Source organism: Cyanistes caeruleus, unplaced genomic scaffold (genome assembly GCF_971803275.1).
Source record: "Cyanistes caeruleus unplaced genomic scaffold, bCyaCae1.hap1.1 HAP1_SCAFFOLD_130, whole genome shotgun sequence".
In the NCBI taxonomy this organism is placed as follows: Eukaryota; Metazoa; Chordata; class Aves; order Passeriformes; family Paridae; genus Cyanistes; species Cyanistes caeruleus.
Genome location: NW_028255927.1, coordinates 435597 through 458016, shown reverse-complemented (window position 1 = coordinate 458016; position 22420 = coordinate 435597). Strand labels below are relative to the sequence as shown.

Genomic DNA, 22420 nt, shown 5'->3' with positions numbered 1-22420 from the left:
TGCCCTCAGGGGCTCCCCCAGCCTGGCCCGGCAGCAGCGCCACAGCCCCACAGGAGCTCCAGCAGCTCCTCAGCCATCACGGCACCAACACACGGGCAGCAGGACACAGATGGCGCTTCCTGCCTGCCACAGGGCTTGTGGCTTCAGCACAACCACCAAAGGCCAAGGGGCTTCTGGCCATTTCCCCTGCACCACTGCACGACCCGGCAGGTTGCTGAACACAAGAACCCTTTTCCCTCTCTTCCCCTATGCCCCGCACACCCTGGGCAGCAAAAGAAAGGTCTTGGGACTCTTGTGGTTTATAACATATCCTATATTATTTACATACTAGATGGAAACGAAACGAAGAAAAGAACAATCTCTATGAAAAAAAAAATAACAGATGGCCCATGTGGCCCCAGAAGATAGAGCCTCTCAGCCCTAACATATCCTATATTATTTACATAGTAAAAAGAAGAGAAAAAAGGAAAAGAACAACCCTTATGAAATAAAAAATCCTGGCTGGCCCATGTGGCCCCAGAAGACAGAGCCTCTCAGGTCAGCGCTGACCACATCTCCAGCAGCGCAGCCAGCCCATGCCCGACAGACGAGGCCGTGTCCTCCATGCCCTGAGGATTTGGTCTTGCATCCTCTGCAGGATGGAATATCGGGCACTCTGGATGGCCCGGAGGACATACAGTGTTTCAAGTGCCAGGTCTGACACGGCACAGCTTCTGTCCTCCGTCAGGCGTTCGAGGGCTGCAAGAGAGACGAACAGAGCTACGGTCAGACCCCAGAGCTGTGGGGGCTCAGCGAGAGCCCCCTGACAGGGCCATGCCAGCCGGCTCTTGCCTTGGCCAGGAGGGAGCAGGGACCAAGGGGGTCAGCCCAAAGCTGCTGGCCACAAATGCCCCACGTGGCCCTGAAATCTCGCTGTGCTCTGCCCACGCCGCCCCTCATCGGCACAGGGAGCAGAGCCCTCCACAGCCAGGCCAGGGCTTGCAGCAGCCCCCAACAGCCAACACTGTCAGCCCGCTGCCATGGCTCACCTCTGCACAACACCTGTGTAATAAAGAATTGGGTAAATAAAAATTCGGAATAAGAAGTTTAAATAAAGTATGTATAATTATAACTAAATGTAAGTATGGAATAAGGAATTCTCCTCCCGGTCGAGATAGAATTCCTTTTCCAAAAACCACGAATTGCAAAAGAACCCCCCCAGATAACAGGTTTCAGCAGACTCATCAACTCGGAGGAAAAGACAGGACACAGGCCATCACAGAAACAAAAGAACCAGCCTAAAAGTCTACCTCCAGAGAAAGGCAACGCCCGGCCGATTTTGGCCGGAGACCATCAAGCAAGACAAAAGGGACGAACACCACACCTGCCAAACCCATACTACAGAAACTCAATCAAGAAAGACAAAGAAGAGACTACTCCTCTGAGATATCCATCGGCACCAGCCCGGATCTCTCAATCCCGCTGTGATGAAATATGTTAAAATACATACAGACTCACTTTACATTTGAGGAGACTCTGCCCGGATACTTACTGACTCAATGTTCTAGGCCAGGAAATCCATTCACCCGACAATCAGAGACATTTGGTGAATGGAAACTGGTTGGAATTCTAGCCTGGGGACATAAAATCCCTATAAAAACCCAGGCCAGGGGACCCTCAGACGTGGATTTGGGAACACCTATACCTTGCGTATAGACCCTGTCCACCCAGCGCTGCGCTGTCCATTTATTGTGGTTTTTTCCTCACTGTTTGTTGCTTTATTAATTTATAATAAATTAATCTTTGTTAATCTTTAATTTGCCGTTGCATTTATAACAGATTGGTGCCGTGACTCGGATCGGAAGAAACTGTGGGAGAATCTCGCTGTCCAGGGGGGTACCCCCGCTGATTTCAGCGGCCTGGGGAGCAGAGACCCTCCGCAGTTCGCTCCGATTGCCGAACCAAATTTAGGCTGAGGAAAAACCATAATAAAGAGGAACGGATCCAGAGAGCTCGGGAAGGCAGGAGCCTTCGGGAAAGCCGCGGCTTGGTAGCTCATAAAAAGTCATACGTGCACGAAGACGCCCTCGCAGGAAAATTGCTGTAAGTACTGTGAGGTTGAGCGGGTGATCGGGCGAGTTTGTGAGAGACGTGACCTGGTCACGAAGCGAGTGTGGACTTCAAGGCCGCGTTTCCATCCTCCCGCGAGGGAATTGGCCGGCCGCGAAGGAAGCGATTCTGTGTGAAAGTGTCTCTCTTTCCTTACTCGTAAAGCCTGAGGCTAAAGGGAGTCTCAGGGGACCGATCAAAGGGGGCTGAGAGAGGAAGGGACGTCCAGTCGAGCTCTGGAACTGGTAAACTCTCTCAGCCAAAAGATTTAGAAAGTCGGAACATCGAGAAAACCCCGGTACAGCTAACCGAGAGGTAAGTATTGGTGCGATCTAGGACTTTCAGACGAAGAAAAAGACGAACACAACGCAGAGCAGGTAAGAATCGTAAGAAAATGGGACAGAGAAAAAGTAAAACGCAGAAACTAGATAACGAGAAAAGTCCATCAGAAGAATCAAAGCAAATGCTAGACATCCCACCAGAGAGTCCTTTAGGGTAGATGTTGAGAAATTGGGAAATTTGTCCCGAGAGACGAGAAAAATCAAAGGCAAAAATGATTTACTACTGTGCCGAGATCTGGGGAGGACAAGAATTGAGAAAATGTCTCACTTGGCCAGTATTGGGAACATTTGATAAATGGACGTGCAGGGAATTACTCGCACACGTAGAGAAAAAGGTCTCGCCAGACGGCGAGGAGAAAGAGTATGCCAAACTCTGGTTAAATACCAGAGTGCGGCTGTTTCCAGTGAAACAGAAAAACGAACATAAGACAGAGACCTGGGAACCCCTGGATCACTTACCCCCTCCGTACCGCGGGCCAGTAGAGCCTCCGGTGATGGACCAAGTAGTACCATCAGCACCCGAGGGTTCCATGGGGCAACTAGCAGAGGCACGCTCCCCTCAACCACCGGGAGTAGTGCCAGAAACCCTCACTACCCCCCCACCTGCAGAAAACCCAGCCACCGCACCCTCTTTGGAGTCGGTGTTGACGCAAGGATGGGGCTTACCCCCTCCACAAATCCCGGTCCGGCCACCACAGCTGGGACCACCGAAAGTATCCGAAGGGAACCCTCTGAGTCATTTAGCTGCGGCAGACATCCCGCCAGCAATAAGGGGAAACCCTCCCGCAAACTCCAGTTCCCCTCCTGCAAGCAGGACTCGGTGGAAATCAAAAATAGGGAATGGAGAATGGGGAGAGACAGAAAGTGGGCACCGAATGTTCCCTCTCAGGGAAGTGCCAACCGCCCCCGGAGTAATTGGATTTGTAAACGTGCCCCTTAACTCAGGGGATGTACGAGCATTCAAAAAAGAAATGGGGCGACTGCTAGATGACCCATTTGGAGTGGCCGAAAGATTAGACGATTTTCTAGAGAGTAGTATTTACACCTATGAAGATCTCATGGCCATCCTGAGATCCCTGTTTAGCCAGGAAGAGAGAGAGATGATTAAACAGGCGGGCATCAGGGATTGGGAAAGGCGGCACCCGCAGGGAACACCCGGTGACCAAAAGTGGCCGAGCGTAAGCCCGAGTTGGAGCGCCCAGACCGAAGAAAGGAGAAGAAGCATGATGGATTTGAGGAATATCATCGTGCAAGGAATAAGAGAGGCGGTCCCCAGAGGACAGAACATTAGCAAAGTATTTGGGGAATGTCAGGGAAAAGAGGAATCCCCTACCGAATGGGTAGAAAAGCTGCGGAGAAGTCTGCAAATTTATTCCGGGACTGATCCCAGTTCTCCGGTGGGGGAGGTCCTGCTGAAAACGCAGTTTGTGGCTAAATCATGGGAGGACATTAGGAAGAAATTGGAGAAAATTGATGGATGGCAGGAGAAGAGTCTCCAAGAGCTTCTAAGGGAAGCTCAGAAGGTTTATATGAGGAGAGAAGACGAAAAACAGAAACTTCAAGCCAAAATATTAGTGGCTGCAGTAAAAGAAGTTCAAAAACACGAACAGAAACAGGGAAAGCCGATACCTAAAAAACAAAAAGGATCCCAAAAGGAGGAAACTCCTCCTCGAAAGGATCCTCCTGAGTGCTTCTACTGTAAGAAAGTAGGACACATAAAAAAGGATTGCAGGAAACGAATAAAAGATGAACAAATATTTAAAGAAGATTAAGGGGGTCTTGGGCTCTTCCAAATGGGGACAGTAACAGCAAAGGAGCCCTTGATAAAATTGAAGGTAGGTCCCCACCGCCAGGAAATGAGTTTCCTGGTTGATACCGGGGCTGAGAGAAGCACCCTGCAGAAATTGCCTATAGGGTGTGAAACGAGTAAAGAAAAAGTAATTGTAATTGGCGCAAAAGGAGATCCATTCAAAGTCTCGGTAATCAAGGAGGTGGAAATCGAGTCAGAAAATAAGATATGTTTAGGAAATTTGTTGCTTGTAGAAGAAGCCGACTACAACCTATTGGGAAGAGATATGATTATAGCTTTAGGAATAAATATCATTGTGAAAAATTCAGAATTAGTAGTGAAGGTGTTGCATTTAACTTCAAAAGATGAAAAGGAAATTGACCCCCGAGTATGGCACTCAAAGGGGGAAGTGGGAAAATTAGATATTGCTCCCATCAAAATTGAAATTGAGAATCCAGAGAATCCGATAAGGATCCGACAATACCCCATCCCCGCCGAAGGGAGGAAGGGTTTGAAATTAATAATTGACGAGCTGCTTAAAGGAGGCACGCTCGAGCCCTGCATGTCCCCACATAACACCCCCATCCTGGCAGTAAAGAAAGCCGATGGGAACTTCCGATTGGTTCAGGACTTGAGAGCTGTAAATGCTAGAACCCGAACCAGGTTTCCGGTAGTAGCAAATCCTTACACTTTACTAAACAGACTCTCACCAGAGGATGTATGGTATAGTGTAATTGATTTAAAAGATGCTTTCTGGACATGTCCTCTAGATGAAGGGAGTAGGGATTTTTTCGCTTTCCAGTGGGAGGACCCAGATACCAATCGAAATCAGCAATTGCGGTGGACGGTCCTTCCACAAGGATTCGTTGAATCTCCGAACTTGTTCAGACAAGCCTTAGAGCAGCTACTCACCCAATTCACTCCAGAGGAAGGGACAAAACTGTTACAATATGTAGACGATTTGCTAATCGCCGGGATCACGGAAGAGCAGGTGAAGAAATGTACCATTTCCCTGCTGAATTTTCTGGGACAAAAGGGGTTGAAAGTGTCTAAATCCAAGCTGCAATTCACTGAGCCCGAAGTAAAATATCTTGGACATTGGATATCACAAGGGAAAAAGAAATTAGATCCCGAAAGGGTGATGGGAATCCTTGAACTTCCTGCCCCACAAACCAAGAGACAAATTAGGCAAGTTTTAGGGCTCATGGGATATTGCAGACAGTGGATTGAGGGATACAGTGAAAAGGTGAAATTTCTGTATGAAAAGCTAAATACAGATCGATTAAAATGGACAGGGCAAGACGAAATTAAATTTCAAGAACTAAAGAATGCCCTTGTCACTGCTCCAGTTTTAACATTACCAGACATCAGAAAAGAGTTTCAACTGTTTGTCGACATAAGTGGACAAACAGCACAAGGAGTTTTAACCCAGGAATGGGCAGAAAAGAAGAAACCTATAGGGTTTTTGTCCAAAATCCTAGATCCAGTCAGTCGGGGCTGGCCCACGTGTCTGCAAGCAATTGTGGCAGTAGCACTGTTGGTTGGGGAAGCCAAAAAGGTAACGTTTGGAGCTCCCCTGATAGTTTATACTCCACATGATGTAAGAAATATCTTACAACAAAAAGCGGAGAAATGGTTGACCGATTCAAGGCTTCTGAAATATGAAGCCATGTTAATCAGTTCGCCAGGATTGGAATTAAGGACAACCTCTGCACAAAACCCTGCGCAATTTTTGTACGGGGAACCAACGGGAAAGCTACTACATAATTGTATTGAAACAGTGGAATTACAAACTAAAGTAAGACCCGATCTAGAGGATCAGGAATTGGAAGGAGGAGAAAAATGGTTTATCGATGGTTCCTCGAGAATGATGGAGGGAAAACGTAAATCGGGTTATGCCATCATAAATGGTATAACAGGACAGACTGTAGAATCGGGTCCCCTAAAAGCAAATTGGTCAGCACAGGCTTGTGAACTTTTTGCTCTCCTAAAAGCCCTCAAAGGCTTGAAGGGAAAAAGGGGAACCATCTATACCAATTCAAGATATGCATTTGGGATAGTACATACCTTCGGGAAAATTTGAGAAGAAAGGGGTCTGATCAACACTAAAGGAAAAGGATTGGTACATGAGGAAATAATTAAACAAATTTTAGAAGCAGTCAGGGAGCCACTGGAGATATCTGTAGTTCATGTAAAAGGACACCAGACCGGACGACAATTCCATACAAGGGGAAACAATTTAGCGGATAAAGAGGCGAAAAGAGCGGCATTGTTAACCGTAAGTATTTCTGAGCTAGTCCCAAGGGAACCCCCAGAGGTTTCAGTGCTTCCTTCAGAAAAGGAGCAGGAAGACTTCAAAAAGGTAGGGGGACATTTCAAAGAGGGTAAATGGTGGTTACCTGACGGGAGGGAGTTGGTCCCGAAGGGAATAGCAAAAGGGATACTCAAAAGACTACATGCACAAACCCATTAGGGAACCAGGGCATTGGCTGAACAATTTTTAAAATTCTTCGGGTGTAAGGGAATCTTCGAGCTTGCAAAACAAGAGGTACAAGGATGTGTGATATGCCAAAAGGTAAACAGAGCGAATTTTCGGCAAACCAATTGGGGAGGTCGGCCAATCTCATATCGACCATTCGAAAGAATCCAAGTGGATTTCACGGAATTACCGAAAATTGGCAGAAATAAATATTTATTGGTTATAGTAGATAAATTGACACATTGGGTAGAGGCCTTTCCCAGAGCTAAGGCCACGGCTCAAACAGTGTCTAAAATTCTACTGGAGGAAATAATTCCTAGGTATGGTATTGTAGACCATATTGATTCGGATCAGGGTACACATTTCACCTCGAAAATTATCAAACAGTTGTCCGATGCGTTAGGGATCAGATGGCAATATCATACTCCTTGGCACCCTCAGAGCTCGGGGCAAGTGGAAAGAATGAATCAGACATTGAAGTCACAAATATCCAAATTGACAATTGAAACAAAAATGTCCTGGGTCAAATGTCTCCCCTTGGCATTGTTGAATATAAGAACCATGCCGAACTCAGAAACAGGACTATCCCCCTTTGAAATGTTGTATGGAATGCCGTACAAGCATGGTATGCCGGTTGAACATCCTCAAACAGAGGATGTTCAACTCCAACCTTATCTCATTTCTATAAATAAAAACTTACAGGAGTTAAGGAGAAGAGGATTGATTCCTCAAAGCAGCACGTTGGGATTTCCGATCCACCAAATTCAACCAGGGGACAAGGTACTGATCAAAGTGTGGAAAGAGCAACCCCTCAGTCCCCACTGGGAAGGACCATTCCTCGTCCTCCTGACTACAGACACCGCGGTTCGCACAGCTGAAAAGGGCTGGACACACTCTTCCCGAGTGAAGAAAGTTTCGGTTCGCGACTCCCCCGAGTGGAAAATTGTAACCCCTCCGGGAGATTTGAAAATCAGGCTTCAGCGGAACAACAAATGAGCAACGAAGACAGGATAAGTTGCACCAATTTTGAATGTTATTGCTTTCCTTTTGTACATTTTAAGTGTGCATATTGTAAACAAACGTGGGTGACTCATTGTTTGGGAGGGCAAAAACCGAAAGGGTTGTGTGCCGCGTGTTACAAAGAGGAATTAGAACAGACCAACCTTTTTCTAGCACTTGCTACCCGGGTGGGTATCTTGGAACTCGACTCTCCTGAGTGGTTCCGATTTTTTCAAAAAGGATTACGAGGCCATTTGAACTGTAAGGCGGAACCTTTAATAATAGAGTGCCGCCGGAACGTAAAGGTACCGTGCAGGAGCGGCACGATCAAGGCATCTCGGTGGGCAACCTTTAAAAGGAGGTTTGCCATCAGAACGTCAAGGGCCCCTGAAGACAGTCCTTGCTGCCGAGAAGATGGTTATCCCCGCCGTATGTTCCTATACGGGCGGAGGGAATGGCAGAGGGATGCGATTGTGGGGAATCCTGACGATCCTGAACCTAGCCATGTGCTGGACCGAGAGAACGGGCCCCGAGGCGTCTCCGGGGACGACCTCCCTGGGGAAGTGTGAGCAGTGCCCAACTGTCTCGCGAACCGAGCCATGGATTGCCTGCCCTCCGGAGTTGCACGCAGGAGAATGTTGGGCAAACGGTACCCAAATGGACCTGTGTAAGCTGGAAGGAAAAATTTGGTGCTCCACCCCGGGGATAGGTACTGGAAAAAGGCAACCCCATAACACAGGGGAAAAAGAGGTCCAAGCGACCCACCTACGAAATAAGAGAAATATAGGAGGGGTTTCCCCAATCTCGGTCTGCGGGCAGTGTAATAAAACTGTCTGGATTGGAGGAAAGAAACAGTCAACGTTCATTGCGTACCACAGAGTCAACCCCTTGTGTTACAATAAAGCAAACTTAAAATATTGTGCCATGGGGGGGAAATTGTACTGGGAAGGGAAGAACCTGAAACATGAAACAAAAGTGTCATTCAGTAATGAACCGATAGTTTTAGATTTACTGAAAAATGACGATGATAGAGTGTGTCTGCAGTTTGATCAGGTGATCTGTTTCGCAAAAGACGAGGATGGTTCAGACCCCGAAAATAAAATAAAACAATTAACTCTTGAACTAAAAAGGCAGGAAATGGAAAATAAGAAAAAAAGACTCGAACAGGAGAGGTTAAACTCTCTCAGTGAACAATACGAACAACTAGAAAAACAATACGATAATTGGAAGCTACCTAGCCCTAATCAGAATCTATTCATAGATCTGATGCAGGAAATAGCTACCGAATTGGGATTGACTAACTGTTGGATATGTGGTGGCCTGAAATCAGCCGAAAGATGGCCATGGAAGGGAGAAGGATTAACCCCAGAACAATTACTTAAGTGGACAGGATTAAAATTATCCAAAACAACCCGGCGACCAGAGGGGTGGGTAATTGACAAGAGGATCATTGGAACTTTTTGTGTCAGTCGGGAAGGAAGGGAATTCACCGAGCTAGTTGGTTACACCCCATGTGTAAAAACTCTCTCGGTAAATTCAGATAAAAAAACAAAAATTTGGCAGCCGGAATCACCCGAGGGCTATTGGAGCCAATCTCGGGAAAATAATTGCGAATGGATAGATCTAATTGGTCTATGTTGGAACAAACAGGACGGGGCAAATCCCTTCCATGCCTTTCTTGGCCTAAGGGAATATTGGGAGGACCCGGCAAAACTTAACAGAGATTGGAAGGCACCGGATGGGATTTACTGGATATGCGGGAAAAAAGCATACAGTGAATTGCCCAGAAATTGGAAAGGGTCATGCACACTCGGAATAATTCGGCCTTTCTTCTTTACACTACCTAAAGATGAAAGCAGGTCTTTAGGTGCTCCCCTCTTTGAAACCCTAGCCCGACAAAAGAGGGAATTGAAACGAGAACTACCAATAGCCGGAGGTAACCACCAGTGGAAGGGGGAGGAATGGCCCGCCGAAAGAATCATACAATATTATGGACCGGCAACATGGGCAAATGATGGCAGCTGGGGATACAGGACCCCAATCTACCTCCTTAATCGGCTCATTCGGTTACAGGCTGTGGTAGAAGTTGTTTCAAATCACACTTCAGAAGCCCTGGAACTCCTAGCAAAACAACATTCTCAGATGAGAGCCTTTGTCTACCAAAACAGACTCGCTCTCGACTATTTGCTAGCTGAGGAGGGAGGAGTGTGTGGCAGATATAACGAGTCAGAGTGTTGCATGGAGATAGATGACTTCGGAGAAACTATAAAGGGTCTAGCCGCTGAAATAAAGAAAGTAGCCCATGTACCCGTCCAGAAGTGGAATTCGATTCTCCAAGCCTCTTGGTGGGATCAAATTTTTGGGCAAGGGGCATGGTGGAAAAAGCTAGTATTCTTTATAGGATGTTCTATTGCCGGAGTCATCTTCCTACCCTGCCTGATTCCTTGTCTGATCAGACTGATACATTCTGTCGTTCAAGGAATGCAGATTGCCTCTCTCCCAATAGACCCAGAAAAGGCACAGAGAAACACTACCCTTCTTTCAAAAATCATGAAGTTAGAGGAAGAAAAAGAGAATAGAAATGCGGTTAAGGCATTGAGGGAATTTGAAAATAAACATATGTTGTCCACAGAAAATATAGAAGAATTAGACCAAGAGGAAAACGACATTATTTAACCTGATATTCCTCTGAAAAAGTATGAAAACACGAATTTTTAATGTGTTCAAATTATTAGGTGGGGGACTGTAATAAAGAATTGGGTAAATAAAAATTCGGAATAAGAAGTTTAAATAAAGTATGTATAATTATAACTAAATGTAAGTATGGAATAAGGAATTCTCCTCCCGGTCGAGATAGAATTCCTTTTCCAAAAACCACGAATTGCAAAAGAACCCCCCCAGATAACAGGTTTCAGCAGACTCATCAACTCGGAGGAAAAGACAGGACACAGGCCATCACAGGAACAAAAGAACCAGCCTAAAAGTCTACCTCCAGAGAAAGGCAACGCCCGGCCGATTTCGGCCGGAGACCATCAAGCAAGACAAAAGGGACGAGCCCCAGGAAGATGGTCGTTGCCAGAATCGAACACCACACCTGCCAAACCCATACTACAGAAACTCAATCAAGAAAGACAAAGAAGAGACTACTCCTCTGAGATATCCATCGGCACCAGCCCGGATCTCTCAATCCCGCTGTGATGAAATATGTTAAAATACATACAGACTCACTTTACATTTGAGGAGACTCTGCCCGGATACTTACTGACTCAATGTTCTAGGCCAGGAAATCCATTCACCCGACAATCAGGGACATTTGGTGAATGGAAACTGGTTGGAATTCTAGCCTGGGGACATAAAATCCCTATAAAAACCCAGGCCAGAGGACCCTCAGACGTGGATTTGGGAACACCTATACCTTGCGTATAGACCCTGTCCACCCAGCGCTGCGCTGTCCATTTATTGTGGTTTTTTTTCCTCACTGTTTGTTGCTTTATTAATTTATAATAAATTAATCTTTGTTAATCTTTAATTTGCCGTTGCATTTATAACACACAGGTGCAGTTTCACATGATCTTTAGCAAGCACAAGGCCTAACATTTCCCAGGGCCTACTTTTCCTGGGCTTGCCAAGCCTAACTTTCTTTCTGAGTTCCCGAATTTCTTAAGATTTTAAAATGTTTTACTATCACCTCCAGAGTGACACAAAGAGGCCTGCCTGAACAGTCAGAGAGCTACATCTATTTTTAATTTTAACTTTTAGAATTTTTCCAGAGCCTGCTGGCTGTGTTCAAGGTTTTCTCCCTATTTCCTCCCTAGTGCACATTCTCCAGAAACTCTGCTTTTACATCCTTTTGCTTTGATTAAAGTTACCTGCAATGACCAGTCAAGCCAAACCATGGGAAAACTTGAACTTCGATCTCTACCCAGGCAAAATATCTGCCTCCCACATCTGAAGCCATGATCTGCCAAGTACTGTCCCCACTGTCATACCCTGTCCCCTGGAGGTCTGCTGATGCCATTTCAAAGGGGTTGCCAATGAAAACAAGTTTGAATATTTTGGTAGTTTCCACATTGGCATTCAAATCCTTGACTAGAAAAATCACAAGTCAAGATTTCTAGGATTCTTCCATACCAAAGCTGTCATTCTCCCCCGTGATTTTAGAGTGCCTGAACAGTCGGACAAGGTTTTAGTTTTAGAGACTACAAAGTCCCTGCTGTTTGGCGATCCCATTCCATCAGCATATAGTCCTGATGATTCCTTTAGGCAGGAGCAGCAAAGGCAAGAATGAGCCAAACAAGCTGTTCCTGTTGAGAGGAATGATGAGTTTGTCTTTACAAACAAGCTGTGGGTCAGTTGATAAGATGTAGCTATCAGTGAGAGACGACAGAAACAATGGGATGGATTCCAGTAGAAGATCAAAGAGGCACTGAAAGAACACTATGAATTCCAAAAAGTTAAGAAAGGATTATGCATTGGGAGTGGGGGGGGGAAGGTACCCCAGGTATCAGGCGTTCCGGGAAGCCTGTACCTCTCAAGTACCTCAGCCTATGGGGAAAGGGAGAAGGGACAAGCGGCCGGGAATTAGGATAAAAAGGAGGCTGCGCCCTCCAAAAATTTGAGAGACCCCAGGGGAATGCCCCATGGCCTCTCCCTTTATTCGAATAAAGAAAAAGGACTCCTCTGTCTCCTTTTTGGACATAAACCTCTGGTGTTCGTGAATTAATTTTCCTGACACTGTGTTCTCATGTCCTGCACAGCAGTAACTGGGAGTTCAAGAATGGATTCAGGAGACAGTGGGTGCACAGGGAGCCACCAAGACTTTGGGATGCTGAAATGGACCAGCCTGGTGCCTGTGCCCGGGCTGCACCGTGCTGAGCTCCAACTGGACAATCTAACAATGGTTGAATGGACACACCATGGGCCACTGGAGACTCCTACTCCTAGTTCTGTGAGCTACACTATTCACCTGTCATTCACCAGATGATTTTTTCATCTTTGCTTGAAATCCAGGAGAGGAAAAGGTCAACATGGAAAAGTGTTCTCCCAGTTCTAGTGACACCTTGTGCCTGCATACCACCTGTGCCCATGGCAGGGTGGCTGGAGACTGGATGATGTTGATGATACTTTGCAACACCAAGTGCTCAGGGATTCTGGGATTGCCCAAGTGGAGAGCAAAACTGAGCCGTGTAAGTCCCTGCTTTTTTTCAGCGCATGCTGCTTCTTCCTTTGTTCCAAGCAAGTCCAGGATTTGGTTTCATGTGTCTTTAAGGTGTCTGGACAGAAGAGAGGGAGGGCAGCTGCAGCACAGGGCTCCTGCCCCATCAGACTCTCTCTCTCTCTCTCTCTTTCTCAGGATGGCGCCAATGCCGCTGCCTTGGGACACCTGAGTGTGGAAGGCGAGCTCAGCCCTCAAGCACGGCCATCCAAGTCAGTCACGGGCACAGGCTGCAGCTGAAGCTGGCAAGCGTTGTTGTAAGGCTGCAAGTGAAGAGAAAGCCATTGTGGCCAACTCTGCTGAAGCCTTTTGCCAAAGCAAAGGCAATTGTGCCCACAGCCTCCCCCTGTTTGGCACGCGGCTGCTGCGGACGCCTCAGTGCGCAGGTGCCGACGTTGGGGCTGCTGCTGTTCCTGGGCACACTCTGCTGCTGTTTCTGTGGGCTCCAGAGCCGCTTGGGCAGCAGCCACTGGGCAGCCCTGCTGGAGGAGACATCGCCACCCTCCCCATGGTGGCAGCAGCTCTGCGGACCCCGAGCTCTGTGTCAGGGGGGCCTCGGTCACAGCAGCGTGGCCTGGGCAGCCGCGAGGGCCCGGGCTGGCCGCCAGCCCTGCCTCTGCCCACTGCCCCTTCCTGGAGGCACCCAGTGGCCGTGGCCTGGCAGCACCCCCTGCCCTCCATGTCCCCAGCCAGCCCAGCCTGGGCACCTCGGGCTGTCCCCACCCTCCCGCTAGGGTGATGTCCCAGCCTCCAGGCATTCTGCTGCAGGCCTGGGGGACATTTTGGGGAAGCACCGGAGCAGCCGGGTGTCAGGGACCACGCGGCTGCCCAGGGGCTGCTTATGGCCTCTGACACCCAATTCCTCAGTGCTTCCCACCACCCCGGCTCCTCCAGGGCCTTCTGTCCCCTTGGAACCTCCTGCCACCCACTCCCTCACACATCCCCCTCGTGCCTTCCCACTGCCTTGTCCCGTCTGGGCCTCCGCAGCCCCTCATCCCTTCACAGCCTCCCAGCACCCCGTGCCCTCAGGAGCTCCCCCAGCCTGGCCCGGCAGCAGCGCCGCAGCCCCACAGGAGCTCCAGCAGCTCCTCAGCCATCACGGCACCAACACACGGGCAGCAGGACACAGATGGCGCTTCCTGCCTGCCACAGGGCTTGTGGCTTCAGCACAACCACCAAAGGCCAAGGGGCTTCTGGCCATTTCCCCTGCACCACTGCACGCCCCGGCAGGTTGCTGAGCACAAGAACCCTTTTCCCTCTCTTCCCCTATGCCCCACACAACCTGGGCAGCAAAAGAAAGGTCTTGGGACTCTTGTGGTTTATAACATATCCTATATTATTTACATACTAGATGGAAACGAAACGAAGAAAAGAATAATCTCTATGAAAAAAAAAATAACAGATGGCCCATGTGGCCCCAGAAGATAGAGCCTCTCAGCCCTAACATATCCTATATTATTTACATAGTAAAAAGAAAAAAATAGAAGAAAACAATCCTTATGAAATAAAAACTCCCGGCTGGCCCAGGTGGCCCCAGCAAACAGAACGTCCCAGATCAGCGCTGAGCACATCTCCAGCAGCGCAGCCAGCCCAGGCCCGACAGACGAGGCCGTGTCCTCCATGCCCTGAGGAATTGATCGTGCACCCTCTGGAGGATGGAATATCGGGCACTCTGGATGGCCCGGAGGACATACAGCGTCTCAAGTGCCAGGTCTGACACGGCACCGCTTCTGTCCTCCGTCAGGCGTTCGAGGGCTGCAAGAGAGACGAACAGAGCCACGCTCAGACCCCAGAGCTGCGGGGGCCCAGCGAGAGCCCCCTGCCAGGGCCATGCCAGCCAGCTCTTGCCTTGGCCAGGAGGGAGCAGGGACCAAGGGGGTCAGCCCGAAGCTGCTGGCCACAAATGCCCCACGTGGCCCTGAAATCTCACTGTGCTATGCCCACGCCGCCCCTCATCGGCACAGGGAGCAGAGCCCTCCACAGCCTGGCCAGGGCTTGCAGCTGCCCCCGACAGCACTGCTGTCAGCCCGCTGCCCTGGCTCACCTCTGCACAACACCTGGAGCTCTGCGTGCTGCCCCCTCAGCTGCTCCCCGGCCATCCCTGAGAACACAGAGCCTGTCAGGGTCCCAGCAGCACAGCTCCCTGCCAGCGGCGCTGCCAGCCCTGTGGCCACACGGCCTCCTGCCCCGGCAGGGCTCAGCCCGGGCCCTTGCCGCACCCTGACCCAGCCCAAGGGCACGGCTGCCAGAGGCCGGCAGCAGCAGCCCCGAGGGCAGCCGGGGCTCCAGGGCGCCGGGCCCGGGTGCCGCTGCCGGGGCAGCAGCCGGGGCTGGGGCCGAGCTGCGGCGGGGCGGGGAGGGAGCCCGGGCTCGAGACTCACCGATGACCCTGATGGCCGCCGCTCGCAGGGTCTCCTGTGGGTCCTGCAGGTACTGCAGGGCCCGGCGCAGGTGCTCGGCCAAGGGGATCCTGTGGTCTGCCAGCTGGAGAGAGCGGCAGGAGGGAAGGGTTGGCGCGGGCTCTGCCCCTCGGCCGGGCGCTGCTGCCTGCGGCCAGTCCCGGCCTCCCGTGCCCGGCCAGCCCTGAGGCCCGGCCAGCAGCTGCTGGCGCCGGGCTCTGGAGGGGGCAGAGGGCCGGCTGCTGCCCGGGGAGCCGCGGTGCCGGCCCGGCCCGCAGCCCCGCTGGGCTGGGGCTCCATCGGCACCCGGTTCGAGGCCACAGGCGGCTGGAGAAGAAGCCGTGCGGCCCCCGGCTGCAGCAGTGGGCAGGGGCACAGCTGCCAGCCCCACACACCGACCACCGGGGCCAGGGGGCTTCTGTAGCTTGAGGCTGGGACTTCCAGGCCGCCCTTACCACGAGCTTGGCAAACTTCCACAGCTTCTCCTTCCTCACAGCTTTCTCCAGGTCTGGCCTCTTCAGGAAGTCAGCCGCGCGAAGGAGCGTTGTCCGAGAGGCCTGGGGAGCAGCAGAGAGCAGCAAATGGCCCCACAAGGCAGGGCACAGGAGTGTCCCAGTGCCAAGGGCTGGAGGAGGCTGCAGCCTGCAAGCCTGCGTCAGGGCAGGAGGCAGCTGAGCCCCCTGCCAAGGCGCAGCAGCAGCCCAGGAGTCCTCACCTCTGCCACATGCCGATTCTCATCTTGGCAGTGGAAAAAGAGTGGGAGCAGGCTCTGGTACACTCGTTCCTTCAGGGGCTTTCTTCCTTCTTCTTCTGCCGAAGACATCACTCTTTGAAGGAGAGACATGGAGAGCAGCTGCACGTGGCTATCAGGCTGTATGAAAGGAAGGAAGGAAAAATGACCTTATCATTGGCTTCTTATGGCCCACATCGGCACAGGTCTGCAAATGCACAGGGCACAAAGTGTCCGGGCAGCAGGCAGTGGCTGTGGCTGGGGCACAGAGCCTTACATTGTCCAGGAGTTTCAGGAGCGGCTCAGCCAGCTGCAGGGCCCTGCGCCAGGATATTGGGGTGTCTTCTTTCAGGAAAATATGGCTCAGAAGAGCAGTGCTCATCCTGGCCACGTCACTGTCCAAGTCCCACAGGAGGTGCACTAGTCTTCCTGTCAGGCTCTGCATTCTTTCGGCCTGTGCAGAACACAAGTGTGTGAAAACCCGGGCAGCTGCCGCAGGGCCCAGAGGCCAAAGGGCTGTCCCAAAGCACTCGGGCAGCCTGAAGCAGGAGGCAGGAGAGCTGCGAGGAGCTGCCTCAGCGCCCAAGGCAAAGGCCAGCCAAGGCCAAGTGACAGCATTGCCCAGCCTCATGCTGCCCACACGGCTTCATCTGCTGCCCCCTTCTCACCATGGAGGGATGGTCCTTTAGCAGGAGGAGAGCCCTGAGAACCTGGTGATGCATCTCTCTGGAGTTGTACCACAGGTACTTATACAAGATCTCCATTAGGCTGTCACCACAGTCACTCAAGTCCAGGCAATCTAGGAGCTGAAAGGCACAGGGCAGTGAGAGGGGAGCCGGCCGGCAGGAGCCTGGAAGTGCGCAGGGCTGGGTTCAGGCAGCAGCACAGGGCGCGGGTGCCATCCCAGGCAGCTGTGGCTATGCCAGGGGACAGGGCTGGCAGGGAGCTGAGCGAGGTAGTGCTGGCCATCAGGCTCACCTCCACAAGGAATGCCATGGCAGAGACATCCCAGAGTGGCAACGGTTTGCTGAGCACCTCAAGCAGGTAGCTTAAGATGCTTTTGCACAAGTGGATGGATGCACGGTGCATTACCCTGGAAGGCGGAAAATGGCAGAAAGAGTCTCAGCAAGGGTGCGAGAAACCTCTCCCAGGACTGATGGACACAGTTGTCCTATTGCCCCAGCACCCTGTGAGGCGATTTGGGCCCTTGAGATGTGGCTGCTCCTGGACACGCTCCTCTCACAGCCTTTTGCAGTCTCCTTGGCCATCCCTCGCTGACGAGGCCCTCAGGCCCATGGCCACGGGGACTGTGGGGGGCATCCCGGGCAGGGGGCACAAATGCCAGAGGCAGTGGGGAGAAGGGGGGCTCACCTGGCCAGCAGACCCACAGCATAGTGGTGGGTGTCAGCACAGAGCAGCGTGTCCCAGCCACGCTTGCGTTCCATTGCCACCACCACATGCTCCAAGTGGAGACTGCAGAGCAGGGCCTTCAGGGTCTGCACTGCAAACCTGTGTGCACAGCAAAGCCCAGGTGACGCTGGGAGCGCTGGCTCCGAGGCTGGGGAAGTGGCAGGGACAGGAGGAGTGGCATGGAGCACCTGTTGGGGCTGGTGGAGAGGCCGTGTTGCTCCTGGCATTCCTTCCAGAAGGTATGGACGTCCTCTGTCATATACAAAGTACTGAAGTATGTTTGGAAGAGGAGATTCACAAAGAGGCGGGGGAAATAGACTGTGAGGATCTGTGGGCAACAGGGCCCCTGGAGGATCTTCCACATCACCAGAGTTGCCTGCAGAGGACAAAGTAGCCTGAGACAGCGCTCAGTGCCGGGGCGTCCGTGTGGCAGGGCCTGAGCGTGGCAGGGAGAGGCCGGGGCAGACGCAGGGGGAGCAGCGGGCCTGGTGGCCCTGAAGCTGCCCCTAGGCCAGGTTTGTGGCCAGTGCCTGAAGCAGGGAGATGCAGTGGGGGAAGGAGGCAACAGAGCTGCTGGAGAGGCGGCCGGCCTTGCGGTGAGCAAAGGCCAGCTCCCGAAACTCACAGTCAGGGAAAAGACAGCCGTCTTGTCCCCATCAGAGGTGCCCAGGTTTTTCTGCGGCCAGCTCCCCACCACATTGATGAGGAGCGGTGTCACTTCCTCTGAAATCCAGGGCGAGAGCAAGATGGTCGTCCACATGGCCATAGCAGCTCTGCGGGGTCAGACACAGCACCGTGGGCTGGGCAGCAGCGGGGAGCTGAGCTGGCCGCCAGCTCTGCCTGTGCCCACTGGCCCTGAGCGGCAGCAGCAGCCAGGCAGCCCAGCCCTGTGGGGACAGGCCCCTGAGGGGCAGGCTGGCAGCACGGCAGCGGGCTCGGGGGCCGACTTTGTAGCAGGGCTGCCAAAGGGAGCAGCCAGAGGGCCCTGGAAGTCTGTGTTGCTCACAGCCCTGGGCCGGGCTGTACAGGGTGATGGGCTGGGGAGCCCTGAGGCCTCGGGGCAGCTGGGCCCCATACCTGTCACACGTTGGGGCCACCCGCAGGAGAGTGATGGCCACATCATCGGGCTCTGCCTCGGCCACTTGCATCAGGGCCCAGTCCATCCTGTGCTCAGCAGCCTCATTGGCCATGAGCCACTGGTGGATGTACCTCACCACGCCGGGCACCTGGAGAAGGCACAGGGAGACTTGGAATGCTAGCAGAGGGAGTCAGCAACGTGCCCAGCTTCTTCCCCAGACAAGTGCTTCTCTTCCAGCACGCTGCCATGGGCTCAAAAGCTCCAAGTGAGCAACAGGCGTGGCTTGGGAAAGCCAAGCAATTGCTGGAGGATCAAAGGCTGGCCACAGGCTGCTTACTTGCTCTGGATTGAAAAGAGCCGTCTCTACAAGCAAATCCAGCTGGGCAGCGCTGCTCTGTTCTACCAAGACCTCTGAGGATGCTTTGACCTCAGTGTCCATGGGTCTGGTGTCTTCCTTGCCAATTCTCTTGATGTATTGGTAAAGAAACTGTAGGAGAAGGGCAGGAAGGCAGGGAAGTTGCATGGAGTGCTCCAAGTGCGCTGCTGGGCTGAGCAGTGCCAGCAGGCCCAGCACAGGTGGGGATGGCTGCAGGTACCTGCGCTGCTCTGCGGAAGCGGCCACGGGCGGTGTCCTGCTCTTGTGTGCCGTCCATGGCTGCATCTGGCAAAGAGCAGCCAGAGCTGAGGGGCTGCAGGAGAGGCCGGAGAGCACAGCCCAGCCCTGCGTTCCCCAGGCAGGGACAGTCCCGGGATGCCCCAGGGGATGCAGCACGGCCACTGCTGCGGGGGCAGCCGCAGCCCCTTTTTTGTGCTGTCCATGGGTGTGTCTCCACAGGACAGTGTGGGATGGGATGAGATGGGATGCAATGGGATGGGATGGGGCCAAGATGGCCGCAGGCACCAGCCCTGTGGCCCAGCTCTGCCACTCACCCTCCTCCAGTGGCTGCAACTGCTGCACCTCTTCGGTCTCTGGTGCTGGGGAAGCTCCAGGGCCTTCTTCCTCTTCTTCCTCTTCCTCCTCCACCCAGGCCAGCTTGGGCACTCTTGGGGGTCGCTGCTCCGTATCTTCTTTCGGACTCTCCAATCCTTTCCATAGGAACAGCACCAGGGGATGGCATGGCATGGAATGGGATGGGGCCAAGCTGGCAACAGGCACTAGCCCTAAGGCCGAGCTCTGCAACTCACCCTCCTGTGGTGCCTGGAACTCCTGCACCTCTTCAGACTCCTGTGCCAGGACAGCTCCAGAGCCTTCTTCTTCCTCCTCCTCAAGCCAGGCCAACTTGGGCACTCTTGGGGGTCGCTGCTCCATGGCAGTGACTGGATTTATGGCTGCTTGCAGGAGAGATGGCTCAGAAAAGCTCAGAGTCAGCAAGTCCTGCAGTCGTGCCTGGAAGGCACCTGCAAGACTCAAGTCCTGGCAAGATTGCAAGACAGCGAGTCCTGCACTTGGGTCTTGAGGGCTCCTGCCAGAAGGACAGGAGGCTCCTCGACAGGGATTGTGGTCTGGTCTCAAGGGCAGAGACTGCAGGGATGGGCGACACGTCGGAAAAGCTCCGGGTCACCAAGTCCCACGGTCTGCCCTCAAGAGAACCTTAAGAAGGAAGCCTCGGGAAGGCCACAAGTCAGCAAGACCTGTGGTCTGGCCTCGAGGTCACCTGTAGGAATAGTGCTTCAGAAAAGCTCCAGGTCCGACACAAAGGAGTGCGCTGTGCGGGGGCTCCTCACAGCACCGCTCTGGCGCGTCCTGACCCGTCGCGTGCACCGAGCACTGTGGCGTGGCCCTGTCACCGCCAGCTCCTATGTCAGCACGTGTCACAAAGGGCCCTTTGACATCTGCTCCCGTTGCCACCATCCCACGGTGACCGTGCTGCAGCGTGTCACAAAGGGGCCTTGCACACCCTGCCCTCCGCCCTGGGGCCGCCCCCATCCCCCCCCAAGTGGCCCAGCTTGGAAGGAATCCCTTGCCCAAAGTGTCTAAGACAGCCTGACGGGATCTTTAGGAACAGCTTGTTAGCAATGAAATGGAGTCAAATTTATCAATAGGAATTTTATTGAAAACTTTGTAAAATTTTCTCATGGAAATGTCTCGGTGTTGAGAGACAGGTGTCTGCTAGGGAGGGCAGGAGCCTCCCTTGGAATGAAAAATGTAGACCCCCCCCTCCGAATTATGATAATCCTGAAATCAAGGGGCTCTCAGGCAGAGATCTGGGGATAGGAATAACAGTTCTTTACTAATATTTATAACCAGGCAAACAAACAACAATAACTACAGCGTTAGCAAGAAAACAGAACCAGGGACCCCGTGACAGCTTTCTGGGCTGAGACAGGAAAGGATGGAGGAGAGGCTTTGTTTCACAAACCCCCTCGGGTTGGCAGTCAGTGCTGGTGCTCCTGCAGGGCTCTGAGGAACACTCAGCTGGAACAGCAGGGATGAGCTGAGATCCCGGGCCAGTGGCTGAGGTGGATCAGCAGCTCCGTGGTGGTGGCTGGCACTGCCACACGTCCCGGCAGGACAGGGGGTGTGAGGCCACCAATGAAGAGGGAAGAAGGAGAAGAAGCAGCAGCTCCATCTGGGTGATGGCGAAATTCCCTTCTCCCCACCACAACAGCTCTGCACCCAAAGTGTTCTTCTCCGAAGCTGAAGAAGCCACCAAACTGTCCCCACCCTCCCCTTTTCCTGCCCCCTTCCCGCCCTGGGCCCAGCCAAACTCTTTTTCTTTCCTCAAGCACCCACCAAGTACCCGCAGTTAAGTTTTCCTGCAAGTCATGAGTAAAAATTCCACAGGCAAGCCAGAACTAAATAGAAAATAAAGGACACCTAACCCCCAACACCTGTAAGTTGTATCTTGAGAGTCAGACAGGATCTTTGTTTGCCAGAAACACTTCTGAAGTTCAATCAAGGCATTAGTCATCAAAATTATTTTGAAAATTTAAAGATCAAAGTAGCCAAAATACTCAATGTAACTAATTGCTGGGTATGTTCTCAGCTCAGGTTGGGAGGAATGGGGTTCCCTCGGAGGGCTCACCCTGTGGCCAAAACTCTGTCAATGGGCTCTGACTTGTAACGGATCCAGTGCAGGGACACTGACAGAAAACTGTGCTGTGGAACACAGGAATGCAATTATCAGTTTTACAGGATTGTCTGAGATTTCCCTTCAGGAGAAACCAAGCTCTGTTCTAGCTGGAGGCCACAATGTGAAAGGATTTCTGTGCTTTACCATCACAAGCTTACTCATTCTTTTTCCTCACTCTCATTCACGTTAGGAACAATAATTCTGTTGTCCATGGAGCTGGCACCTTTTGAATTCCAGAATAATGTCCCCAAGGTCCTTTGCTGTTCAGCTTTACCGCGCTGTCTGTGGCTAACAAGGCTTGCTGGGGTCCTTTTCCCTTTGGCTGGAGAGGTGCCGGGTCCCAGTCCCTGAGGGACAGCCAGGCTCCTGGCTGGAATTGGTGTGGAAGTCCCTCAGGGTCACATCAGCCTTCACATGGAGCCCCGTGGATCTGAGCATTTTCCAAAGGGGCCGTTGGGGCAAACAGGGAGATTTGGTCTGGCAGGGTCTGTAAAACAATATCCCATCCCATCGACTTGTTCTGGCAGAGAACACTTGGCTGCAGGGACATATTCCCATTGTTCCTGCCCAGGTCTCAGGATTCCAACAGTGTTGTCTTTGCCCAGAGGTGTTCCTTCAGCTGGCTCGGGAGGGCCATTTGGCCTCTGGACCCACACTCTGGCTCCTTTATTAGGACTGCTGGGTCCAAACTCTTTTTATCCACAAATGGAGGCAATTTGAAGTGGATATTCTTTCTTCACAATTATTTTTTCAATTGCGATATCAATATTTCTTCTACCTTGTCATGGGGTTGAACAATCAAATCTTGTTCATTATTG

The 22420-nt window shown here is 52.0% G+C and overlaps 1 protein-coding gene across 2 annotated transcripts; it reads right to left on the bottom strand.

Moving 5' to 3' along the window:
- Positions 1 to 295: 295 nt before the first annotated feature.
- Positions 296 to 20395, bottom strand: LOC147646047 (maestro heat-like repeat-containing protein family member 7). 2 transcript variants are annotated; one of them, XM_086873995.1, is made up of 17 exons: positions 19714 to 20395; positions 19459 to 19614; positions 19125 to 19189; positions 18866 to 19015; positions 18528 to 18676; positions 18076 to 18223; positions 17639 to 17826; positions 17412 to 17549; positions 17019 to 17133; positions 16709 to 16846; positions 16318 to 16494; positions 16026 to 16181; positions 15766 to 15867; positions 15293 to 15395; positions 14956 to 15012; positions 14583 to 14666; positions 296 to 655 (listed from the first exon to the last, which is right to left on the bottom strand). In XM_086873995.1, the coding sequence occupies exons 1-17, from the start codon at positions 19835 to 19837 to the stop codon at positions 534 to 536; spliced, it is 2172 nt and encodes a 723-aa protein (XP_086730121.1). In that variant the 5' UTR covers positions 19838 to 20395; the 3' UTR covers positions 296 to 533. The 2 variants fall into 2 exon arrangements, with proteins under 2 accessions (XP_086730121.1, XP_086730122.1); XM_086873996.1 differs by lacking the exon at positions 14583 to 14666 and having other exon boundaries at positions 296 to 738; positions 19714 to 20345.
- Positions 20396 to 22420: the final 2025 nt, after the last annotated feature.